General features: G+C 47.4%; 1 protein-coding gene across 3 annotated transcripts in view; it reads right to left on the bottom strand.

The window, feature by feature from the left end:
* The window catches only part of POLG (DNA polymerase gamma, catalytic subunit), a 286,215-nt gene that overhangs the window by 155,022 nt on the left and 105,665 nt on the right, over nucleotides 1-25,528 (bottom strand). For 2 of the 3 annotated variants that reach the window (XM_063925790.1, XM_063925791.1), the window contains exon 7: nucleotides 5,175-5,357. The exons of the other annotated variant lie outside the window; for it this stretch is intronic. In XM_063925790.1, the coding sequence (XP_063781860.1) occupies nucleotides 5,175-5,357 (183 nt within the window). The remainder of the gene's footprint in view (nucleotides 1-5,174; nucleotides 5,358-25,528) is intronic. 3 annotated transcript variants of the gene reach the window in all.

The raw sequence follows: 25,528 nt of genomic DNA, 5'->3' as shown, positions 1-25,528 counted from the left end.
TCTAAAGCGAATAAAAAAAGGGAAGAGAGTCCAGCAATACTCATTGCTCCGTACTGGCCAAGAAGGGCCTGGTACGCGGACCTTCTGGAGATGCTCCTCGAAGAGCCTGTTCATCTATCAGGACTTACCGCGGCTACGTTTGATGGCATGGAAGTTGAACGACTGATTCTAGCCATGAGTGGGATCCCTAAAAAGGTTATCCCGACTATGGGGGTAATTCCAAGTTGATCGCAGCAGCAAGTTTGTTAGCAATTGGGCAAAACCATGTGCACTGCAGGTGTGGCAGATATAACATGTGCAGAGAGAGTTAGATTTGGGTGGATTATTTTGTTTCTGTACAGGGTAAATACTGGCTGCTTGATTTTTACACTGCAAGTTAGATTTCAGTTTGAACACACCCCACCCAAATCTAACTCTCTCTGCAAATGTTATATCTGCCCACCTGCAGTGAACATGGTTTTGCCCATTTGCTAACATATTTGCTGCTGCGATCAACTCAGAATTACCCCCTATGATCCAAGCCAGGAAGTGGGTAACGTTTAAGAATTACCATCATATTTGGAAGAAATACGTCTCTTGGTGTGAGAGCAGAAATTATTCTGCGGTGGAATTTCCTCTGGGACGTTACCTGCTTCTTCTGCAGGCAGGCATGGATGTGGGCCTGCGTCTGGGCTCCATAAAAGTCCAGATTTCGGCCTAGTCCGTTTTCTTTCAGAAACAATTGGCGGCTTCTCTCCCTGAGGTCCAGACGTTCTTGAAAGGTGTTCTGCACATCCAACCTCCCTTTGTGCCTCCCACGGCACCTTGGGATCTCAATGTGGTGCTGCAGTTCCTCCAATCGGACTGGTTTGAACCGTTACAGGAGGTGGACGTAAAATATCTTACGTGGAAGAACGTCACGCTGTTGGCCTTGGCTTCAGCAAGACGTGTGTCGGAGCTGGGGGCTTTGTATCACAAAAGTCCCTATTTAATTTTCCATGAGGACAGAGCTGAACTCAGAACTCGTCAGCAATTTCTTCCTAAAGTGGTGTCCGCATATCACAGCAACCAACCTATTGTGGTGTCGGTCGTCACCGACACCTCTGCTACTTCAAAGTCTTTGGATGTTGTGAGGGCTTTGAAGGTGTATGTGAAAAGAACAGCTCGTCACAGAAAAACGGACTCGCTGTTTTTTCTTTATGATCCCAGTAAGATTGGGTGTCCTGCTTCAAAGCAGACAATTGCACGCTGGATCAGACTTACTATCCAGCATGCTTATTCCACGGCAGGTTAGCCATGTCCAAAATCTGTACAGGCCCACTCTACTTGGTCGGTGGGTTCTTCCTGGGCGGCTGCCCGGGGTGTCTCGGCTTACAGCTCTGCCGAGCAGCTACTGGGTCAGGTTCGAACACGTTTGCCAAGTTCTACAAGTTCGATACTTTGGCCTCTGAGGACCTTCAGTTTGGTCAATCAGTTCTGCAGGAACCTTAGCACTCTCCCACCCAGTTTGGGAGCTTTGGTACATCCCCATGGTACTAAATGGACTCCAGTATCCTCTAGGATGTAAGAGAAAATAGGATTTTAATTACCTACCGGTAAATACTTTTCTTGTAGTCCGTAGAGGGTACTGGGCGCCCACCCAGTGGTTCGTTCTTCCTGCACTGTTACTTGGTTAAGTAATGTTGGTTCAGCCGTTGCTGTTCCTGTTTCAAGTTTGGTTAGCTTGGCTTTCCTCTTGTGTGTGCTGGTTCGGAATGTCACCACTATCCTTCTCTCAAAGTATGTTCGTCTCCTCGGGTACAGTTTCCTAGACTGAGTCTGGTAGGAGGGGCACAGAGGGAGAAGCCAGCCCACACTAACAAATTCTTAAAGTGCCCATGGCTCCTAGTGGACCAGTCTATACCCCATGGTACTAAATGGACCACAGTATCCTCTACTGAATAAGGCCCAATGTCAGCTAACAGTGGGCAGTGTCAGGCTGGCCCAAGGGATGGTTGCGGTTTAGGGCACCAGACACGTGGACGGCGGTGGCTCTGGAAACCATGATCGGAGCTCAACTCTGATCGGGCATCTCCACATACAGTGGGGAGGCTGACAGCGGGCAGCAACTAAAATGCCTGCTGGACTCTGGAGGGCTGCTACGCATACCCAGCCACAGCAGCTCCTCCTCCCATGCGGCATGCCCAGTCACAGCAGCTCCTCCCATTGGCCTTTGTAGAGTCCAGCAGGCTGCACTGACTGCCTGCAGCCTGCCAACCACCAAGCGCAGAAAGTACTAGGAGTCGGGAAACAACTGCAGTGTCAGATGCACGCCATCTACATTCTTACATTGTGCTTCATCAATCAGCGTCACAGGCATCCTGGCAGCTCTTAAGAGTGATTATTTTGAGCATGTAGGAGTGAGGGGTGCTGGCTGGGTAAGGAGTGATGGGTGTTGCTGGCTGCTGCTGTGATCTGTGCTTCTGGGAGAGGGGTGCTGGTCAGATGGAACTAGCGTCAGTGATAGGGGGCACCAGCCAAAATCTTGGCTAGAGCATCATATTGGTTAGGGCCGGCTCGGATGGAAAGACAAATAATTCAGTAATTTAAGTTATTTTAAAAAAAAAAGGTAAGAACATTTTTCACCCAATGACATAAAGCAATATTACAAAGACCACATATAGTAGTGCAATCCAAACAATTAACAGTAGTGAAATAAAAAAACTATTTATATATAGAATTAAAAAAAAAAAAAAAGTATCCGATTTCTTTCAACTAATTGCCCGGTAGTTTGCCTGGTCACTAGCTATTGTTCCTGGCCTGGTGGCAGTTGTTTTGGTTCTCTCTCCAACCTTATCATCTTTCTCACCCTCTTTCAACAATCCCCCTCTTACTCTCCTCACAACTCTCCCCCCCCCCCCCACCCAATCTCGCTTCTCCGCTCATCTCTCTCTTTCCCCCATCCCTCTCTCTCTCACTGCCAAGTCTCTACCTCTCTTCCCTCCCTTGTTTGGTACTATATTCAATGGGAGTTGGAAGGGGATCTCCTGGCTCGGACATTCTCCCATGGGGGAGACGCAGTTTACTAGGGGGAAGAGAGGATATGTCCATGCCATCAGAGCCATGAGTGGAGGGTGGGACTGGGCCTCCACTCAGCTGATACTGCACAGCTGCTAGACTGACACAGCAAGCGGTTATATAACAGATTTGGGAGTATCCTGCAGAAGTACAGCTTCATGAACTTGTATAGCCACCTACACATTTATAAAACAACTTGGGATCATGATGTTTTGTAGAACTTTTGTAACAGTAATGTATATACACTGCTCAAAAAAATAAAGGGAACACTTAAACAACACACTGTAACTCCAAGTCAATCACACTTCTGTGAAATCAAACTGTCCACTTAGGAAGCAACACTGATTGACAACCAATTTCACATGCTGTTGTGCAAATGGAATAGACAACAGGTGGGAATTATAGGCAATTAGCAAGACACCCCCAATAAAGGAGTTGTTCTGCAGGTGGTGTCCACAGACCACTTCTCAGATCCTATGCTTTATGGCTGATGTTTTGGTCACTTTTGAAAGCTGGCGGTGCTTTCAATCTAGTGGTAGCATGAGACGGAGTCTACAACCCACACAAGTGGCTCAGGTAGTGCAGCTCATCCAGGATGGCACATCAATGCGAGCTGTGGCAAGAAGGTTTGCTGTGTCTGTCAGCGTAGTGTCCAAAGCATGGAGGCGCTACCAGGAGACAGGCCAGTACATCAGGAGACGTGGAGGAGGCCGTAGGAGGGCAACATCCCAGTAGCAGGACCGCTACCTCCGCCTTTGTGCAAGGAGGAACAGGAGGAGCACTGCCAGAGCCCTGCAAAATGACCTCCAGCAAGCCACAAATGTGCATGTGTCTACTCAAACGATCAGAAACAGACTCCATGAGGGTGATATGAGGGCCCGACGTCCACAGGTGGGGGTTGTGCTTACAGCCCAACACCGTGCAGGACGTTTGGCATTTGCCAGAGAACACCAAGATTGTCAAATTCACCACTGGCGCCCTGTGCTCTTCACCGATGAAAGCAGGTTCTCACTGAGGACATGTAACAGACGTGACAGAGTCTGGAGACGCCAAGGAGAACGTTCTGCTGCCTGCAACATCCTCCAGCATGACCGGTTTGGCAGTGGGTCAGTAATGGTGTGGGGTGGCATTTCTTTGGGGGGCCGCACAGCCCTCCATGTGCTCGCCAGAGGTAGCCTGACTGCCATTAGGTACCGAGATGAGATCCTCAGACCCCTTGTGAGACCATATGCTGGTGCGGTTGGCCCTGGGTTCCTCCTAATGCAAGACAATGCTAGACCTCATGTGGCTGGAGTGTGTCAGCAGTTCCTGCAAGACGAAGGCATTGATGCTATGGACTGGCCCGCCCGTTCCCCAGACCTGAATCCAATTGAGCACATCTGGGACATCATGTCTCGCTCCATCCACCAACTGTCAAGGAGTTGGCGGATGCTTTAGTCCAGGTCTGGGAGGAGATCCCTCAGGAGACCATCCGCCACCTCATCAGGAGCATGCCCAGGCATTGTAAGGAGGTCATACAGGCACGTGGAGGCCACACACACTACTGAGCCTCATTTTGACTTGTTTTAAGGACATTACATCAAAGTTGGATCAGCCTGTAGTGTGTTTTTCCACTTTAATTTTGAGTGTGACTCCAAATCCAGACCTCCATGGGTTAATAAATTTGATTTCCATTGATAATTTTTGTGTGATTTTGTTGTCAGCACATTCAACTATGTAAAGAACAAAGTATTTAATAAGAATATTTCATTCATTCAGATCTAGGATGTGTTATTTTAGTGTTCCCTTTATTCTTTTGAGCAGTGTATATATATATATATATATATATATATATATATATATATATATGTATATCTAAAGAAGGTGTAGGGAGCGTTACATAGACACAGGGAAAGTTTATAAAGCCAAACCCAGGAACACTAAACCGACATTGGCAAACACGCTGTTCTGAATAGACAGAGCCTATATGCTACAATGATGGCCATTTTTCTCATCCACTTATGTCCCGTACTTTCACACTTCTACAGCATCATACACCGGAATGTTGGAATCTGCATTTTACAGTTAGCTTATACTGCGTTCTGTGCTGCAGGAAAGAAGAAACACATTTGTACTCATGTGACACATCAGTTACATACACATCATCAAAGAGCAGCTGGCAGGCATCATTGGCCAAGTTCATGAGGGATTTCTTCATCTCCTTCTGTAGCTCCTCGTATGTTATCTGAGCCTCATCAAGATATTTCTCCCAGTTTTGGTTCACCGGCAGGTAAGAAACGCCCATCTCTAACATCCCTGCTAAGGTAACAGGGTGAGGACATCTAGGAAATTGAAGGATAGTATTCTCAATGGCCTGTTCATAGGATTTCTAATTTACAACCTGATTACTGTCCAAGCAGCTGGCTGTATTGGTGAGGATCGAGCATCCTGTAGCCACTCAGATCACAAATATGTTTACAATAGCACAGATTAAAGTGCGTGACACCAGCAGTGTCAGCATAGGAGGAGACGTATGGAAGAAAGCAGAGGTAATAGTGTAAGGTGCAGAACAGAGTTGTGTTTATTATTAACTTTTATTTGCCACCACAAAGTCTACACAGCGGCTCCTGCCAATTTAATATGGGATAATTGTGCTATCATATCCACTTATAAATGAAACAAACTTCTCAAATTCTGGCCTAAAAGTATTAAGCCATACCTAGAGATAAAGTGGAGACGGATAAAGAGTCATAAAGTACCAGCCAATCAGCTTCCTAACTGTGATGCCACAGGCAGAGTTTGAAAAATTACAGTTAGGAAGCGGATTGGCTGGTCATTTATCACACTTTATCCGTCTCCACTTTATCTCTTGTTAAGGCTTCATACATTTGGGCCTCTGTGCTCACAGCAGTTTTGTATTCACCAGAAATGCGATGCCCTTAGGAGCTGTCAGCTGTTCATGACCACTTATTAAAAAAGGAGATTTATGGTACACTTACCATGGTTAAATCTCTTCCTGCGAGGTACACTGGGTTCCACAGGGAATACATTGGGATGTAGAGATGGATCTTGATCCAAAGGCACCAACAGGCTAAAGCTTTAGACTGTCCCAGAATGCATTGCGTGGCCTCCTCTATGACCCCGCCTCCAAGCACTGTGAGCTCAGTTTTGTTAACCAGTCCAATGCAGAAGCAGGTAAAAGAGAAGGCAGATGACAGTCACATAGAACCACGTTCTCACGACAGGAGAAGGGACTAGCAGTTAATGCCATACAAACCCAAAGAAGTTAAGAGCGTCAGGGTGGGCGCCCTGTGGAACCCAGTGTACCTTGCAGAAAGATTTAACCATGGTAAATCTACCATAAATCTCCTTTTCTGCAGCGGGGTATACTGTATTCCACAGGGAATACATCGGGGATGTCCTAAAGCAGTTCCTCAAGGCAGGGGACGCACCTTAGCGGGTAGGAGAACCCGGTGTCCAAAGGAAGCATCCTGGGAAGCGGAAGTATCAAAGGCATACAACCTAATAAACGTGTTCACTGAGGACCACGTAGCCACCTTGCACAATTGTTCTGCGGACGCGCCATGCCGGGCCACCCAAGAGGGTCCAACAGACTGAGAAGAATGGACTTTAATAGTAGCTTGGAGTCCAGCCTGCGCATAAGCTTGTGCAATCATAATTCTAATCAATCTGGCCAAGGACTGCTTATTCGCAGGCCAGCCACATTTGTGGAAACCAAACAGTACAAATAGGGTATCTGACCTCCTGATAGAGACAGTCCTCTCCACATATATACATAGAGCTCGTAACACATCCAAAGACCGTTCTTTGGAGGACAATTCAGAAGAGATGAAGGCTGGAACCATAATCTCTTGATTAAGGTGAAAAGATGACACCACCTTAGGTAAATAACCAGGGTGAGTTCTAAGAACTGCTCGGTCACGATGAAATATCAAAAAGGGTGGATGACAGGAAAAAGCGCCTAAGTCTGACACCCTTCTAGCAGAGGCAATAGCCTGCAGAAACAGGACCTTGGCTGTGAGCCATTTAAGGTCCAATGACTCAAGGGGTTCAAATGGAGACTCTTGCAGGGCATTCAGGACAACAGAAAAATCCCATGGAGCCACAGGAGGTACATAGGGAGGCTGAATCGGTAGTACGCCCTGAGTGAATGTATGAACGTCATGTATAGACGCAATTTTTCTCTGATACCACATCGACAAGGCAGATATGTGAACCTTGAGGGAGGCCAAACGAAGTCCTAAATCCAGGCCTTGTTGCAAAAAAGGCCAGACGTCTGGAAGTACTAAACTTGAAAGCATCGTAATTCTTAGCAGCACACCAGGTTAAGTAAGAATTCCAGACCCTATAATAAATCTGTGCAGAAGCCGGTCTGCAAGCCTTTAGCATAGTTTGGATTACCACCTCGGAGAAGTCTTTGGCCCTCAGGAGTGAAGCTTCAAGAGCCATGCCGTCAAAGCCAGTCTGGCCAGGTCTGTGCAGAAGAATTAGTATTCGGGAGAAATGCAGTCTTAGCAGCCGCTAAGGCAGTCACGATCTTATTCAGATCTTCCCCAAATAGGATGTCTCCCTTAAAAGGAAGTACCTCTAAGGTCTTTTTGGAGTCCAGGTCCACCTTCCATGACCTCAACCACAGAATTCGGTGAGTCAGCATGGACGTAGTCGACGCCTTGGCCGCCATTACACCTGCCTCAGAGGACTCTTCCTAAATATATTGGGAGGCGGTGGGAATAGGAGACAGATATTGTCTGGCAGTGTCAGATATATCCTGAGGCAGCTCATCCTCTATTGCCTGAACCCATGCTTCAATTCCTTTTGCGGCCCAGGAGGCTGCCATAGTGGGTCTATGTACAGCATCTGTAAGGGAGTAAATAGACTTCAGGCATCCCTCCACACGCTTATCTGTTGGTTCCTTCAGTGAGGTGACAGTGGTGACAGGCAGAGTAGATGACACCACAAGACGGGTGACATGGGAATCCACCGGCGGTGAATTTTCCCACTTGTTACACAACTCAGCAGGGAGAGGATAACGAGCTAGCATCTTTTTAGACAGGGAGAATTTCTTTTCTGAAGAAGACCAGGGTTCCTGACGTATGTCTACTAAATGGTCAGAATGTGGTAAGATTACTTTAGCTACCTTCTGATGTTTAAACTTATCAAGTTTCTTAGACGCAGTAGTGGGATTTACATCATCATCGATTTGTAGAATCAGCTTTATTGCCTCCAATAGATCAGGGACATCAACCTGAGTTGTAGGTCCTCGTCAGAAGCAACTGTATCAGTGTCTGACAGATCAGTATACTCCCCATCTTTATAAGAAGTATCATCTGAGATATTATTGGATTGTGAGGAGGAAGAGGCCAACTTAGATGACCCCTTGACCCCAGAGGGACGTGGGGTAGGTTTTTGTCTAACCAAAGATTGATTCAATTGTTGTATCTGGGTAGACAGAGCATCCGCCCAGGGCGGGTTTACCACAGGGACAATATGAGGCTGCAATGGCACAGGAGGTTCCAAAGGGGGCGGAAGGCGTGTCACAAGCGTATTAAGCATAGTAGAGAACGCCGCTCAAGGTGGCTCCTGATTGGCTACAGGAGCAGTGGGCTGACTGGGAGATGTATGGCACATATCACACAGACCATCCTTCGAAACTTCCTCCTCAGGCAAATCCTTGTTGTATGTGCTGCATGATGCAGGAGCGTCCGTGGATTTCCCGCTCTTTGTGGTAGACATTATAGTGAATGTAACCCTAGAGCGGAAGAGTACGACACAGCCAGACAAATACAATACCTGCAAATAATTCCCCTATTTATGTGACAGTATATACAGGACACAAACTGAGAATAAATGCGGTATGAGGTGACTGAAATACACAGTAGAATACACTTAACTGTGAATACTGCGCAGCACTAGATATTAGACCCTGACACACCTAGTACCTCAGGGTACAGAATGGATACACACACACACACACACACCAATGCGCAGTCCGAGACCGGATGTATATAGCAGAATACTCGTACTATATATTCTGGTAGATAAACACTTATTCTTAACTAACATGGTCTTAAAATTACATGTAGAATACTTATGCGTCTATTAAATCACAGCACTGATGAATCAGGCAGATTTAGAGAGGAGACATTGCCCTGCTGTCCCGGAGACCAGTTGCAGCTATTGTGAGAAGATGGTGCCCAGAGTCTCAGTCAGGGAGTGAGGGAGAGTGTGAAGCAGCTCCAGGGCGGGAACACCAGCAGTAGATGGCATTCGGAGCTGGGGGAGGGGCTACAGGTCAAGCGCCTTTTCCCCTATGCTGGTCCTCACCACCGAGTACTATGGAGCCTTATTAAAGTGGATATTTTACTATCCGACCTGTGCTCCCATGCCCTGGTGGACATAGTGGGGTCCCTGCTCTGTCACAGTGTCCACACCAGCGTCGCTGTTCGTCTCCTTAAACCGTGACCGGAATGCGATTTAATGGCGGGTCCCGCCTGGGGGACCCTCTTACCTCCTCCCTTAGTAGCAGCCACGTGAAGCAGGAGAGCATCTGCGGTGGTGTGCCTAGGAACCGGAGTGTCTCCGTCGCAAGTACCCGGGAACAGAGCCAGTGGGAGTATGCAATGCCGCTGGGGAGGTGATGGAGCCGCAGCACAGTATTTCACACTGACATGTGAAGTGCTGCAGCCCTTGAAGTCTTCTAAAAAGCTTTTTCAGGGCTGCCTAGCGCAGCCCCCCTATTAAGTGACGTGCTTCATGCAGGCACCAACTCTAAAACTGAGCTCACAGTGCCTGGAGGCGGGGTAATAGAGGAGGCCCAACAATGCATTCTGGGACAGTCTAAAGCTTTCGCCTGTTGTTGCCTCTGGATCAAGATCCATCTCTACACCCCAATGTATTCCCTGTGGAACACTGTGTGCCCCGCTGCAGAAACAAAATAAATTAATAGACTACCATAACTAGAATCTGTAATTTTAGCAAATGATGGATGGACAATGAACATTGCCTGCTGTATTTTTGGTCAATGGCACAGAGTAATGTTCTGTGCTCTAACGATAAATATACATAAATGTATATAGGCTATGGGGTATATGCAATTGCGGTCGAATTTCCGAAATTGTCGAATTTCGGGTCATTTTCGCCAAAAATAAATAAATCGTCAATGCAATTCAGTGCTTTCCGTCAAAAAAACGGACTTTCAAAATTCGACTTTTTGAAATTCGACTTTTTGCAAATTCGACTTTTCTGCAATGATACAAGTGCTGCAATTCGACAAAAGCATATTCAATTCAAGTTTGGAAATTCGACAGCAGTGCTTTTAGACAGTAAATTCGTCATTTTCAATCCGCCACACTTTGGAGGGTGAAAACAATAAAAAAAATTTAAACATGTTTTTTTTGGTGTTTTTTTTTTTGGGAATAGTATATCTATTTATATTAGAAGGGATTAGGTACTTTTTTTTTTTTTTTTTTGGAGGCACAAGTATTATTTATATATTTTTTAAAATAATTTTTTTTTTTTTTTTAGTGCTGGAACGGTAAAATAAAAAAAAAAAATGGCGTGGGGTCCCCCCTCCAAAGCATAACCAGCCTCGGGCTCTTCGAGCTGGTCCTGGTTCTAAAAATGCGGGGAAAAATTGGGCAGGGATCCCCCGTATTTTTAAAACCAGCACCGGGCTCTGCGCCTGGTGCTGGTGCAAAAAATACGGGGGACAAAACCAGCAGGGGTCCCCCGTATTTTTCACACCAGCATCGGGCTCCACTAGCTGGACAGATAATGCCACAGCCGGGGGTCACTTTTATACAGTGCCCTGCGGCCGTGGCATTAAATATCCAACTAGTCACCCCTGGCCGGGGTACCCTGGGGGAGTGGGGACCCCTTCAATCAAGGGGTCCCCCCCCCCCAGCCACCCAAGGGCCAGGGGTGAAGCCCGAGGCTGTCCCCCCCATCCAAGGGCTGCGGATGGGAGGCTGATAGCCTTGAGTAAAATGACAAGAATATTGTTTTTTCCAGTAGTACTACAAGTCCCAGCAAGCCTCCCCCGCAAGCTGGTACTTGGAGAACCACAAGTACCAGCATGCGGGAGAAAACCGGGCCCGCTGGTACCTGTAGTACTACTGGGAAAAAAATGCCCAAATAAAAACAGGACACAGACACCGTGACAGTAAAACTTTATTACACACTGCCGACACACACATACTTACCTATGTTCACACGCCGACATCGGTCCTCTTCTCCATGTAGAATCCACGGATACCTGAAAAGAAAAGATCAATATACTCACCTCAGCCAGGGTCCAGAGATAAATCCACGTACTTGGCAAAAAAAGAAAACGGACACACGGACCACCGGACTGAAAGGGGTCCCATGCTGACACATGAGACCCCTTACCCCGAATGCCGGGACACCACGTGACTCCTGTCACTGCAGTCCCTTCAGCCAATCAGGAAGCGCTACTTCCGTGGCGCTCACCTGATTGGCTGTGCGCTGTCTGTGCTGTGACAGCGCATCGCACAGCTCCGTCCATTAGTTTCAATGGTGGGAACTTTGCCGTCAGCGGTGGGGTTACCCGCGGTCAGCCGCTGACCGGCGGGTGACCTCACCGCTAGCCGCAAAGTTCCCACCATTGAATATAATGGACGGAGCTGTGCGATGCGCTGTCACAGCACAGACAGCGCACAGCCAATCAGGTGAGCGCCACGGAAGTAGCGCTTCCTGATTGGCTGAAGGGACTTCAGTGACAGGAGTCACGTGGTGTCCCGGCATTCGGGGTAAGGGGTCTCATGTGTCAGCATGGGACCCCTTTCAGTCCGGTGGTCCGTGTGTCCGTTTTCTTTTTTTGCCAAGTACGTGGATTTATCTCTGGACCCTGGCTGAGGTGAGTATATTGATCTTTTCTTTTCAGGTATCCGTGGATTCTACATGGAGAAGAGGACCGATGTCGGCGTGTGAACATAGGTAAGTATGTGTGTGTCGGCAGTGTGTAATAAAGTTTTACTGTCACGGTGTCTGTGTCCTGTTTTTATTTGGGTATTTTTTTTCCAGTAGAACTACAGGTACCAGCGGGCCCGTTTTTCTCCCGCATGCTGGTACTTGTGGTTCTCCAAGTACCAGCTTGCGGGGGAGGCTTGCTGGGACTTGTAGTTCTTCTGGAAAAAACAATATTCTTGTCATTTTACTCTAGGCTATCAGCCTCCCATCCGCAGACATTGGATGGGGGGGACAGCCTCGGGCTTCACCCCTGGCCCTTGGGTGGCTGGGGGGGGGGGACCCCTTGATTGAAGGGGTCCCCACTCCCCCAGGGTACCCCGGCCAGGGGTGACTAGTTGGATATTTAATGCCACGGCCGCAGGGCACTGCATAAAAGTGACCCCCGGCTGTGGCATTATCTGTCCAGCTAGTGGAGCCCGATGCTGGTGTAAAAAATACGGGGGACCCCTACTCTTTTTGTCCCCCGTATTTTTTGCACCAGCACCAGGCGCAGAGCCCGGTGCTGGTTTTAAAAATACGGGGGATCCCTGCCCAATTTCCCCCCCGCATTTTTGGAACCAGGACCAGCTCGAAGAGCCCGAGGCTGGTTATGCTTTGGAGGGGGGACCCCACGCCATTTTTTTTCTCGTGTTTTTCCCCGTTTTTTTAAATCTCGGCAAAATCCGGCAAATCGCCCGTTTTTCGCCCGCGGGACTGTCGAATCCGTTTTTCATTGAATATGGTGAATTCCGGCAGCCACCTGCCGGAATTCACCTGTCGAATTGTGTCGAATTTAAAAACGGCGATAATTTGACGCGATTCGCCGTGAATTGCATATACCCCCAAGTCTCCAATATCCAAAATTCCAAAATACGGAATTGTCTGAACATACAACATTTTTGGCGCAAGACTGAGATAATGACAACTTGGCTTTCTGATGGTTCAGTGTACACAAACTTACTTTATTTAATTCACAAAAGTATTAAAATATATAAAATTACCTTCAGGCTGTGCATATTAGGTGTATATGAAACATAAATGCAGTCTGTGCTTAGACTTGGGTCCCATTACCAAGATATCTCATTATGGTATGCAATTATTCCAAAATACGGTACAGAAAAATCATATATCCAAAATACTTCTGGTCCCAAGCATTCTGGCTATGGGAGACCCAACATGTAATGACTTCAGTGTGGTCAGCTTAACAAGCAGTACATTATGTGGAAATACCAGCCCGTTTTTAATAGATAATAGAGCTTGAACTAGCAAAGACATAATTAAATAATGGATTTGATGAGTACAGAATATATACTGTTTTTATTCACTGACATTATTACACAATAATACAACACAAGCACAACTAAAACCAAGAATAAGAATGAGACCATGCTAAGCTGCCATGAAATGATGTAACCTTACTCAAAACCAAAAAAGTGTTTATGAATATTTTACTACTGTCTGACTGTATCATGATTACAATAGAAATAAAATAAAGACTTTATGTACACTTTCATCAGGAAAATATGAGAATAGTAAAGCACGCTCACCTAAAATAGCCCTAAACACCCTCAGTGCTGCACGCCACGCTGGGCCACCAGTCCCAGCTCCACTGCCCCCCTCCTTCGAAGTCCATAGAGTTCACAGGAGAGACAATGGGGTGCAGGTGGGCGTAACATATCCCAGAATGCTCCGGACCTCCCCCCCACCCCCCTATACCCCGCTCACAGCCCAAAACTATTCAGTTATATCAACAAGCCCAAGACAGGAGCAGGACAGGAGGAGAACAGACTGGTACACAGAAGAATCACAGTATCACGCAACAGAGAAGAGAACCAGTGACCAAGAAGAAAAAACCCCTAGAAGCCAGGTGTGTCAGGGTGGGCACCCTGTGGACTTCCAAGAAAGAGAGCTAACAAGGGTAAGTCTACCATAACTCTCCTTTTCTTCATCAGGGTCCATAGGGCTCCACAGGGAAGACAATGGGGGATGTCCCACAACATTTGTTCAAGGGCTTCTGAGCTGAGAGTAGAATCCAAATGAGGCATCCTGAGAGGCAAATGTATCAAATGCACAGAACCTAAGAAAGGCGTGGACAGAAGAACACGTAAACGCCTTGTACAGTTGTTCTGCAGATGCACCACGGCGGGCTAACCATGAAGGACACACGGATCGAGTAGAATGAGCAGAGACTGTATCTGGCACAAGGAGGCCAGCCTGCATTTAAGACTGTGATATAGTCATGCAAAGCCATCTGGCCAGAGACTGTTAGCTGGCCAACACCCCTTGTGGAAACCGTAGACGACAAAGAGGGAATCAGATTGCAGGATGGAGCTGGTACAATCCACGTAGATCCGTAGGGCATGGACCACATCCAAGGAGGCCTCTCCCACTGAGAGGTCCGGGTATTGGAAGGCTGGTACCACTCTTTGTTAAGATGGAAATGGGAGACCACCTTGGGGAGGAAGCCAGGACGAGTTCGAAGAACAGCCCTGTCCCAATGAAAGATTAGAAAGGGATAGCGGCAGGAGAGCACCCCCAAATCTGACTCCCTATGTGCAGATGCGATAGCCAGAAAAAAGAAAAAAAAAAGTCTTCGCTGTGTGCCATTTCCAGTCCGCTGATTCCAGGGGTTCAAACGGAGGCTCCTGAAGTGCTTGGAGAACCACTGATTAATCCCACGGAGCCACAGGAGGGACAAAGGGAGGCTGAATACGGAGGACACCCCTGGCGAAAGACCGGAGCTACCAACAGGACGGTGTCCCCTTCTTGCTTGAAATTCCAAAGGGCACGAGTAAGAAGGGAGACTGGAGGGATTAGGTACACCAGAGAGAAGGTCCACCTCACTGTCACGGCATCCACGAAGACTGCTGCAGGTTCTCTTGTTCAGGATGGCTTACAGGAACCTTGTGGTTGTGTCAGGAGGCCATGAGGTTGACGCCACACTGGAAGACATGTGGGTGAAGAGCCCACTCGCCGGCATGCACGTCGTGATGGCTAAAGAAGTCTGCTTCTTAGTTGAGGATCCAGGGAATGAACACCACTGAGATGCCCGGGAGATGGCAGTCAGCCCACCGGAGAATGTGAGCCACTTCCTGCATTGCCAACCAAGTGTGACTGCCTACCTTATAGATGATGTAGGCCTCTGCAGTGGCGTTGTGGGACTGGACTGCCCTGGAGAATGTCTCGAGCCAGTGTGAGTGTTTGATAGACAGCTCGAAGTTCCAAGACATTTACTGGTTAGCAACTTTCAGTGGGGGTCCAACGGCCCACAAAGTAGTGTTGACCAGATACTGCCCCACATCCACGGTGGCTGGCATCGGTGGTCATGAGAGTCCAATCCGGGATCCAGAAGGCTTGACCCTAGTCCAAGTGGAATGTGTGAAGCCACAAAGATATAGACAGATGAACTCTTTGAGAGAGGACAATCATATGGGACCTGATCAATTGCGGTAGTCCGTTACTTCTGGACAGAATTAGATGTTGCAAGGGTCTGGAGTGGAACTGGGCGTACTCCATCATGTTGAAGGTGGACACCATGGACCCCAAACCTTGCGTGGATTGACATTTGGCGACTATGAAGCAACTTGCGTACTCATTGCTGTAGTGTGGAAATTTTGCCTGCTCGCAGAAAGAGCCTTTGTACCTATGAATCCAGGAGAGCTCCCAGATGTAACATCCTTTGTGAAGGTGTAAGGGATGACTGTTTCCAATTGATTAGCCAGCCTTGTTTCTGCAGGAAGGCAATGATCAGCTAAGGATGGAGGCGAAGGACCTCCGAAGAGTGTGCGAGTATCAGCAAGTTGTCCAGGTATGGAGGTATTCCGACGCTCTAATGACACATCGCCATAACAGCCATAATTTTGGTAAAGATTCTAGGAGCAGTAGAAAGACCAAAGGGTAGTGCTTAAAATTGGAAATGCTGCTGGAAGATAGCAAACCGTAGGAACCGCTGGTGGAAGGGTGCTATAGATACATGCAGGTAAGCATCCTGAATGTCCAGAGATACCATAAAGTCCCCAGGCTCCATAGCCGAGACAATAGAGCAGAAGGTTTCCATACGAAATCTGGATACCTTAATATATCTGTTGAGGGATTTGAGATTGAGGATAGGTAGATGAGACCCATTGGGTTTCTGAACCAGGAACAGGGAAGAGTAAAAACCTTCCCCGCGCTGTGACAAAGAGACTGGAACCACTACTCCTGATTGCAGTAAAGACTGAATGACCTTCTGGAGGGCCAAGACCCTGTTCAGGTCCGATGGGGTGCTTGTGCAAAATAATTGCTATGAGGGCGTCTCTGGAATGAGACAGCATACCCGTGAGAGATCACTTCTTGAACCCAAGCATCTGTGGTGGTCTGGCGCCAGGACTGTGCTCATTGAAGAAGTTGGCCTCCCACCCTGGGATCCCCCAGGAGGAGGCCCGCACCATCAGGCTAAAGGCTTGTCTTCAGATTTGGTAGTTGGACGTCTGGCAGCCCAGGCATGCTTGGTCCTGGGCTTGGAGGTATTTGTAGAAGCAGACTGCCAAGGAAAGGACTGTCTTTTAGCTTTGCCTTGGGGGCGAAAAGACCAAAAGGCAGAGGTCCAAGACAGCGGAGCAGATGAAGAGAGCTGCCAACTGCCGGAGTAGCTACGATTTTGTACTATTCTGCACCAAAGAGGATTAATCCAGTGGAAGGCAGCATTTCCAGGGCCTCTTAGAATCCGTATCCGCAATTCCGGAGCGTAGTCAGAGGATGTGGCGGTCTACCACCGAGGTTGCAGCAAACTAGTATCCAGAACCACTTCCCTAGGTAGGATGCAGCATCCCTGATATGCGTGATGTAAGACATAAATTCCCAAGAAACATCAGAGGGAAGGCCGTCATCCAGAGCCTCTGCCCAGTTCTCAATGGCTTTGGCCACCCAGGCAGTGGACATAGCAGGCAGAGTAATAGCTACTATAAGGGAATAGACAGATTTAAGACAGGCTTCAATACTCCTATCCATAGTCTTCTTTCTATCTCGAGATATGTAAAGTATAGGTTTTAACCAGATGTACCACATGGGAATCCACAGCTGGGGGAACCTTCCACTTAGCACAATCAACAGCTGGAATGAAGTAAAACCAAGCCAGGAGTTTTGGCAGCTAAAACTTTTTCCAAGCTTCACACAGGAGTTCAGTAAGGTGCTCAGGCTGAGGAAATTCAGCCTGAACTACTTTATGGTGTTTAAACAGCTGGGACTTTTTTGGTGGATGAGCGGGCTCCTCCTCTTCTATTTGAAGAATAGATTTGACGTCCCCTTACTGTACAAGTGCAGACACATCTAAGGTAGACTGACACTCTTCCTCCCCTGAGGGGTACTCAGTGAGAGAGACATCTGCCTCCTCTGCCTCTTCAGATGACGCCTCAGATTCTGAAAGCTGTGTAGACTCTGAGGATGGCACAGCACACCTAGTGGCTTTAGTGGGCAAGCATCTTTTGAAAAGCAGTAGCTAGACTTTGTACTGAGTTAGAGAGCATATACACCCAGGGAGGGGGCACAGGTATAGCAGGATGCACCTGCTTGGGGAATCCCATAGGGGGGCACTGCGGGGGTTGCTCGGTGATCAGCCATCTGTGCAAGTATTAGTGAAAAAAAAGCCCAGGTGGGGTCCTGTACAGGAGCTGGCTGGTTAGGTGGGATATAGCAAGATGCACACAAACCATCTTGTACAATTTCCTGAGGGGACAAGCTCGCTGAACAGTACTTGCATGAGACCAGCATAAGAGCAGCAGCCTCTTTGTGACCATTGCCTTTGCTAGACATAGCTGCAAGAGTAGCATAACACACAATATGTCACTAGGCAGTGTGCAACAATTACTGTACTGTGACAACCTTCACATACACTGGTAGCTGTGAAGTATATTGAACCACTAAACACCTGTTCTTAGGGTTGTTTGAGAAAGAAAAGTGAAAGGTATCAGTTGACATAACTAAGATAACTAGGACTTGGAGACATCTGTAAAGACAGGTTACTTGATGATTGGGACTTGTCAATAACTGTAACTTGGAGACAATGGCCCTCATTCATAGTTGATCGCACGTAGCAACTTTTTGCTGCTCGTGCGATCAACTTGATGCCGCCTACGGGGGAGTGTATTTTAGCATAGCAGGGCTGCGATCGCTTGTGCAGCCCTGCTATGCTAAAAAAGTTTCCTGCAAAACAAGACCAGGGTCAGACTTACTTACCCTGTGCGACAGATCCAGCGACGAAGGTCTTGGGATTGACGTCCGACATCCACCATCCAAACGCCTGCATTCGGATCTCCACGCCCGGAAAACAGGGAGTATCCGCCCTGGAACGCCTCCCCGCTGTCAATCTTCTTGCGATCGCTCTAGAGATCACTTTTTTCTCTCTTCTGGTCGTTGCCTGGCGACGGCTGTCGCTGGGCAACGATGCTTGTGCGAATTTCGGGCGTCGCGAATGAGCAGTTCCGACCCGTTCGCACCGCAGGATACCTTGGAAAAAGCTGCAAGGTTGATGCAGCGAAACGCGTCAGACATTATCCTTTGGAGCAGGACTGTCTCTATTTGGATCCGAACCAGCCCTCATCATCTCCCAGCTATCCAGAGAGTCCTAAAGAGGTACCATCCAATCACCGCACTGCATGAGGTACTCCTCATTTATGGGACACGCTATCTAATCCTCTAGCGGCATATGGAATTGTTATTTGACTCTCTAATATCATATAAAAGAGACTCTTCATAGTGGACCATTACTGGACTTTTACATTATTCAAGGGCAACATCTGGAACGGATCCTACAGATTTGATATATCACATGTCCTGAATTAACATCTAGGGTAAACTCTATCCAGGGGTGTATCTACCTATTGGCCAGGATGGCACTCGCCAGGGGCGCCAGGCAAGGAGGGGGCGCCATCCGGCTGTGCCATTCATGGCCAGGGGGTAGAACCAAGTGGTACTGTTAGACTTGGTGACTGTCTATTAGTGCCGGAGCCAGTGTCCGGCAGCAGCACACTGCACATCGCTTGTAATCAGACTCAACATAAACTACAGCTCACAGCAGCCCTTGTTGCTGGGAGCTCCCGGCACCAAGGGCTAGGAGCTGTAGTTTACTTTGAGTCTGACTGATCACTAGTGCTGAGCTGTGCCGCTGGACACTGGTGCCGGCATTTGGCTAGGACCGTGGACGGAGTGGAAGCACGGGGGTGGGACTACATGACACTCACTGCCAGGCAGCCCAACAGCATGGAGGGGAGGGAGAGAGGACAATGAGCTACTAAAGTACATGCAGTCAGCGTACCCTGTCTGTAATGTGGGGGGTGGGGTGGATACTATATAGTCTGTATGTGTGTCTGTGACTGAATTGACGTATGTGTGTGACTATGTATGTATGAATGTATGTTTGTGTGTGTATAAGTATCTACTGTATTTATGTGTGTTTTAGTGTGTGACTATGTACAGTATGTGATTGTGTGTAACTATGTACAGTATGTATGTGACTGTATTTGTATATACTGCATGTGTGACTGGACTGTATATCATATGTATGTGTTTTGTTTGTGACTATGTATGTTAAGTGTATATGTGTGTACCTATGGGCAGGATCAGATATACTAATGGCAAATGTGGTTTGACTGCATTCCCTATATAAAATTAGGAATATATTTATTAGCACTGGTCCACATTTCCATTTTCTATTTGCATTCCCCATATTTTATAGACTGTGTTTTCTATAGGGGTATGACTGTGTGGCGTAACGTGAATAAGAGACACTACTGTGCGTTGTAATGTGAGTAATGGACACTGCTGTGCGATGTAATGTGATACTGTGTGGCATAATTTGAATTGGAAGTACTATTGTGTGGCCATGCCACTTCCCCACAAGGCCACATTCCTTTTTTGACACGCCTCCCTTATTTTAAATATGTGTATGTGTGTATATGTGTGTGTGTGTGTGTGTGTGTGTGTGTGTGTGTGTGTGTGTGTGTGGGGGACCTGCCCCTGACTTTGCCAGGGGCGCTCGGACCCCTAGATACACCCCTGACTCTATCTCTTTATGAATGCATATGGCACAATATTATTGCACAGAATATTGTTGTTTCTTAACGAGTTAGTTTTTATTAAATTGTTTTAAAATTAACACATTTAGTGAATGATATTGTTCTTTCCTCTTGGAGCACAGCCCCCCCCCCCCCCCTTTTTACCTATTTTCTGCATTAAAGACTTACCTGTACCCCATGTTGTCTCTGCAGTACAGGGGCCTCCCGTGGACCCGTGCTAGCCAGGCCCTCAGGATACCCTGCTGTAAGTACCAGACCACAGGCTGTAGTTGTGGTGCCGGCAGGGGGTTGATGGAGCAGCAGTGCTCTTCCAGTATTAAATAGAAATTTAAAAAAAATTAAAATAAAGCTTGGGATGCTTAAAAGCAGTCCCACTGTTTAACAGTGAACCTGCTTTAGCCGGCACCAAAACGAAACTGAATAGCCTTGGGCTGTGGGTGGGGTATTGGGTGGGGTATTGGGGGGGGGGGGGGGAGGACTAGAGCATCCTGGGATATGTACCGCCTGGAGTAGCTAGCTTTCTCTTTTTAGCAGTATGCCAGCATGGTTTGATTCTCTGATATAATCACGTTACTTTCAGTTGTTATCCAAGTCAAACACAGAGCGACAAAAATGTAATTTTTCTTTTATTGCTCCAGTTCTTAATGGTTCAGCTATTAATATACATTTTATGTAGGTTTCAGCATGTCGACATGCTGTTTTTCTTATCATTCTGTCCCTAACACTAACTCTCATGGAAATGTCCACTTTATAACTATGTTGACATCATCAGTGTCGACCTTCTGCTGCCGACATTGTGGACCTTACGCTGTTGACATCAACATAGTAAACGGTGACATGGTGACTATGTACCATTTATGCTACTGATAAAAATAGAATTTTAATTACCTGCCAGGAAATCCTTTTCTCGTAGTCCGTAGAGGATGCTGGGGTCCATTTTAGTACCATGGGGTATAGACGGTTCCGCAGGAGCCTTCGGCACTTTAAGACTTTTCAACAGTATGAACTGGCTCCTCCCTCTATGCCCCTCCTCCAGACCTCAGTATTGGAACTGTGCCCGAGGAGACGGACATTCTCGAGAGAGGAATTACTATTAAACTTGTGGTGAGATTCACACCAGCTCACACCATCCATAAACAACATGTCGGCTAACATGGCCTTTAACATAAGTGGTGCCAACCAGCATGCATAACGCAACAGCAAAAGCTGTTAACATCTGAATACATGAAAAATGTGCAAAAAGATAAACGTAATCAGCAGAAAAAATGAGCACTGGGCGAGCGCCCAGCATCCTCTACGGACTACGAGAAAAGGATTTACCAGCAGGTAATTAAAATCCTATTTTCTCTTACGTCCTAGAGGATGCTGGGGTTCATTTTAGTACCATGGGGATGTACCAAAGCTCCCAGTACGGGCGGGAAAGTGCTAATGTTCCTGCAGAACTGACTGAACAAATTTTTGGTCGCCAGCAGCCAAGGTGTCAAACTTATAAAACTTAGCAAACGTGTTTGCACCTGACCAAGTAGCCGCTCGGCAGATTTGTAAAGCCGAGACACCCCGGGCAGCCGCCCAGGACGAACCCACTTTCCTTGTAGAGTGGGCTTTTACCGAAGTCGGTAACGGCAATCCTGCCGTGGAATGAGCGTGCTGAATGGTACCCCTGATCCAGCGCGCAATAGTCTGCTTAGAAGCAGGACCCCCAATCTGGTTGGGGTCATAGAGGACAAAAAAAGATTCTGTTTTCCTTATCCTAGCCGTTCTTGCAACATAAATCCTCAACGCCCTGACGACATCCAAGGATTTTGAGACGGCTGAGGTGTCAGAAGCCACTGGCACCACCACTGGTTGGTTGATATGAAAAGAAGACACAGCCTTCGGAAGAAAATGCTGACGTGTTCTCAGTTCAGCCCTATCTTCATGAAATATTAAGTAAGGACTCTTGTGTGAGAGAGCTCCTAATTCAGACACCCGTCTCCCTGAGGCCAAGGCCAATAGTATGACCACTTTCCAAGTGAGAAACTTCAACTCTACGTCTTGTAGAGGCTCAAACCAGTCCGATTTAAGGAACTGCAACACCACAATAAGATCCCATGGCGCCGCAGGAAGCACAAAGGGAGGTTGGATGCGCAGAACCCCCTTTACGAAGGTCTGGACCACAGGAAGAGAAGCCAATTGTTTTTGAAAGAAAACTGACAAGGCCGAAATCTGAACCTTGATAGATCCTAATCTCAAAACAGCATCCACATCCGCCTGTAGAAATAGGAGAAGACGTCCTAATTGAAACTCCACCGCAGGAGACTTCTTGGATTCACACCAAGATACATATTTTCTCCAAATACGAAGGTAATGTTTGGACGTTACCCCTTTCCTGGCCAGAATAAGTGTGGGAATGACTTCACTGGGAATACCCTTACGGGCTAGGATCTGGCGCTCAACAGCCATGCCGTCCAACGCAGCCGCGGTAAGTCCTGATAAACTAACGGCTCCTGCTGAAGCAGGTCCTCGCGAAGAGGAAGAGGCCGAGGATCTTCCAGTAATAACTCCTGAAGATCTGGATACCAAGCCCTCCTTGGCCAGTCTGGAGCAATGAGAATTGCTCAAACTCTTGTTCTTCTGATGATCTTGAGACCCTTTGGACCAAGTGGAAGTGGAGGGAACAGATACACTGACAAACACCCACTGGGTCACTTCTGGGTGGAGGCCCCATTTTCCTGGATGGAGATCGTGTCTGCTGAGGAAGTCTGCTTCCCAGTTGTCCACTCCCGGAATGAAAATTGCCGACAGAGCTTTTGCATGTCTTTCTGCCCAGAGGAGTATCTTTGTCACCTCTGCCATTGCCGCCCAGCTTTTTGTGCCGCCTTGACGGTTTATGTAAGCTACTACCGTTACATTGTCTGACTGGATCTGTATGGGACGACCTTGAAGAAGGTGTGTCGCTTGATGAAGGCTGTTGTACACAGCTCTAAACTCCAGAATGTTTATGTGAAGGCGAGTTTCTTGACTTGACCATCTTCCTTGAAAGCTTTTTCCTTGCGTGACTGCTCCCCATCCTCGGAGACTTGCATCCGTGGTCACCAGGATCCAGGCCTGAATCCCGAACCTGCGTCCCTCCAGGTGGTAAGAAATTTGTAGCCACCACAGGAGCAAAATTCTGGCTTTCGCTGACAAGATTATCCTTTGATGCATGTGGAGATGCGACCCTGACCACTTGTCCAGTAGAAGACCCTGGCATGGAATCGGCCATATTTTAGCGCCTCATAAGCCGTTACCATTTTCCCCAACAGGCGAATGCATTGATGAATTGAGACTGTTCTTGGTCTCAAAAGTTGTTTGACCATGCTCTGGATCTCCCGAGCCTTTTCCACTAGTAGAAATATTCTCTGTACCTCGGTGTCCAGTATCATTCCCAAAAATGATTATCTTATTGTCGGTTCCAACTGGGATTTTGGAAAGTTGATGATCCAACAGTGCTGTTGAAGCACCTTCAGGGATAATGCTATGTTCTAGAGTAGCTTGTCCCTGGATCTCGCTTTTATGAGATCGTCCAAGTATGGAATTATGTTGACTCCTTGTTTGCGAAGGAGAACCATCATCTCCGCCATCACCTTGGTGAATATTCTCGGAGCCGTGGAGAGCCCAAACGGTAATGTCTGGAATTGGTAGTGGAAATCCTGAACCGTAAACCTCAGGTATGCTTGATGTGGCGGGTAAATGGGGACATGCAAGTAAGCATCCTTGATGTCCACTGACACCAGAAATTCCTTTTCTTCCAAGCTGGAAATCACTGCTCTCAAGGATTCCATCTTGAATTTGAATCTTTTCAAATAAAGATTCAGAGATTTTAGGTTTAAAATTGGTCTGACCGAGCCATCCGGCTTCAGTACCACAAATAGGCTTGAATAAAAGCCTTGGTTCCTTTGTTCGGCAGGAACCAAGGCAATTACTTTGTCTTAACACAATTTGTGTATTGCGTTCAGGACATTTGTGCGGTCTTGAGCAGAAACTGGCAAGGCTGATTTGAAAAATCGGCATGGGGGAAGGTCTTGAAATTCCAGCTTGTAACCTTGGGATATTATCTGTAAAATCCAAAGATCCAGGTCTGAGCGAAGCCAGACCTGGCTGAAAAATAGTAGACGTGCCCCCACCTGATGGCACTCCCGCAGAGGAGCCCCAGCGTCATGCTGTGGCTTTTGCAGAAGTAGTTGCTGACTTCAGCTCCTGGGAGCCTGAGGGTGTTGTAGGTTTTCTACCTTTTCCTCTCCCCTTTCCTGTGAAAAAAGGGGTAGTTTTAGCCTTTTTGTACTTGTTGGGCCGAAAGGACTGCATAGTATGAGAATGATATACTTTTTTAGCCGGTGCAGTTGCCGACGGCAGAAATGCTGACTTGCCAGATGTAGTAGTTGATATCATGGTATTTAGTTCCTCTCCAAAGAGGGCCTCACCATTGTAAGGGAGCACCTCAATATTTCTTTTGGATTCTGCGTCAGCATTCTATTGACGGATCCAGAGCGCCCTGCGGCTGAAATCGCCATAGCAGAGGCCCGTGGAGGCCAGTAAGCCTATGTCCTTCAAAGCCTCAACCAAGTAACCTGCAGAGTCTTTGATATGACCTAGAATTTGCAGCATGTCATCTTTATCGACAGTGTCAATATTAACAATCAAGTTATCTGCCCACTTTTCAACTGCGTTACCTACCCATGCAGAAGCAATTGTGGGCCTGAGTAATGTACCCGTAGCAACACAGATGGACTTTAAAGTCGTCTCTAATTTGCGGTCAGCAGGTTCTTTTAATGAAGCTGACCCCGGGGCAGGTAAAAATAAGAATTTACTTACCGATAATTTTATTTCTCGTAGTCCGTAGTGGATGCTGGGACTTCCGTAAGGACCATGGGGAATAGCGGCTCCGCAGGAGACTGGGCACAAAAGTAAAAGCTTTAGACTAGCTGGTGTGCACTGGCTCCTCCCCCTATGACCCTCCTCCAAGCCTCAGTTAGGATACTGTGCCCGGACGAGCGTACATAATAAGGAAGGATTTTGAATCCCGGGTAAGACTCATACCAGCCACACCAATCACACCGTACAACCTGTGATCTGAACCCAGTTAACAGTATGATAAACGTAGGAGCCTCTGAAAAGATGGCTCACAACAATAAACAACCCGATTTTTTTTGTAACAATAACTATATACAAGTATTGCAGACAATCCGCACTTGGGATGGGCGCCCAGCATCCACTACGGACTACGAGAAATAGAATTATCGGTAAGTAAATTCTTATTTTCTCTGACGTCCTAGTGGATGCTGGGACTTCCGTAAGGACCATGGGGATTATACCAAAGCTCCCAAACGGGCGGGAGAGTGCGGATGACTCTGCAGCACCGAATGAGAGAACTCCAGGTCCTCCTCAGCCAGGGTATCGAATTTGTAAAATGTTGCAAACGTGTTTGCCCCTGACCAAGTAGCTGCTCGGCAAAG

Source organism: Pseudophryne corroboree, chromosome 6, assembly GCF_028390025.1.
Source record: "Pseudophryne corroboree isolate aPseCor3 chromosome 6, aPseCor3.hap2, whole genome shotgun sequence".
Taxonomy (NCBI): domain Eukaryota; kingdom Metazoa; phylum Chordata; class Amphibia; order Anura; family Myobatrachidae; genus Pseudophryne; species Pseudophryne corroboree.
This window is presented reverse-complemented; position numbering and strand designations above follow the sequence as displayed.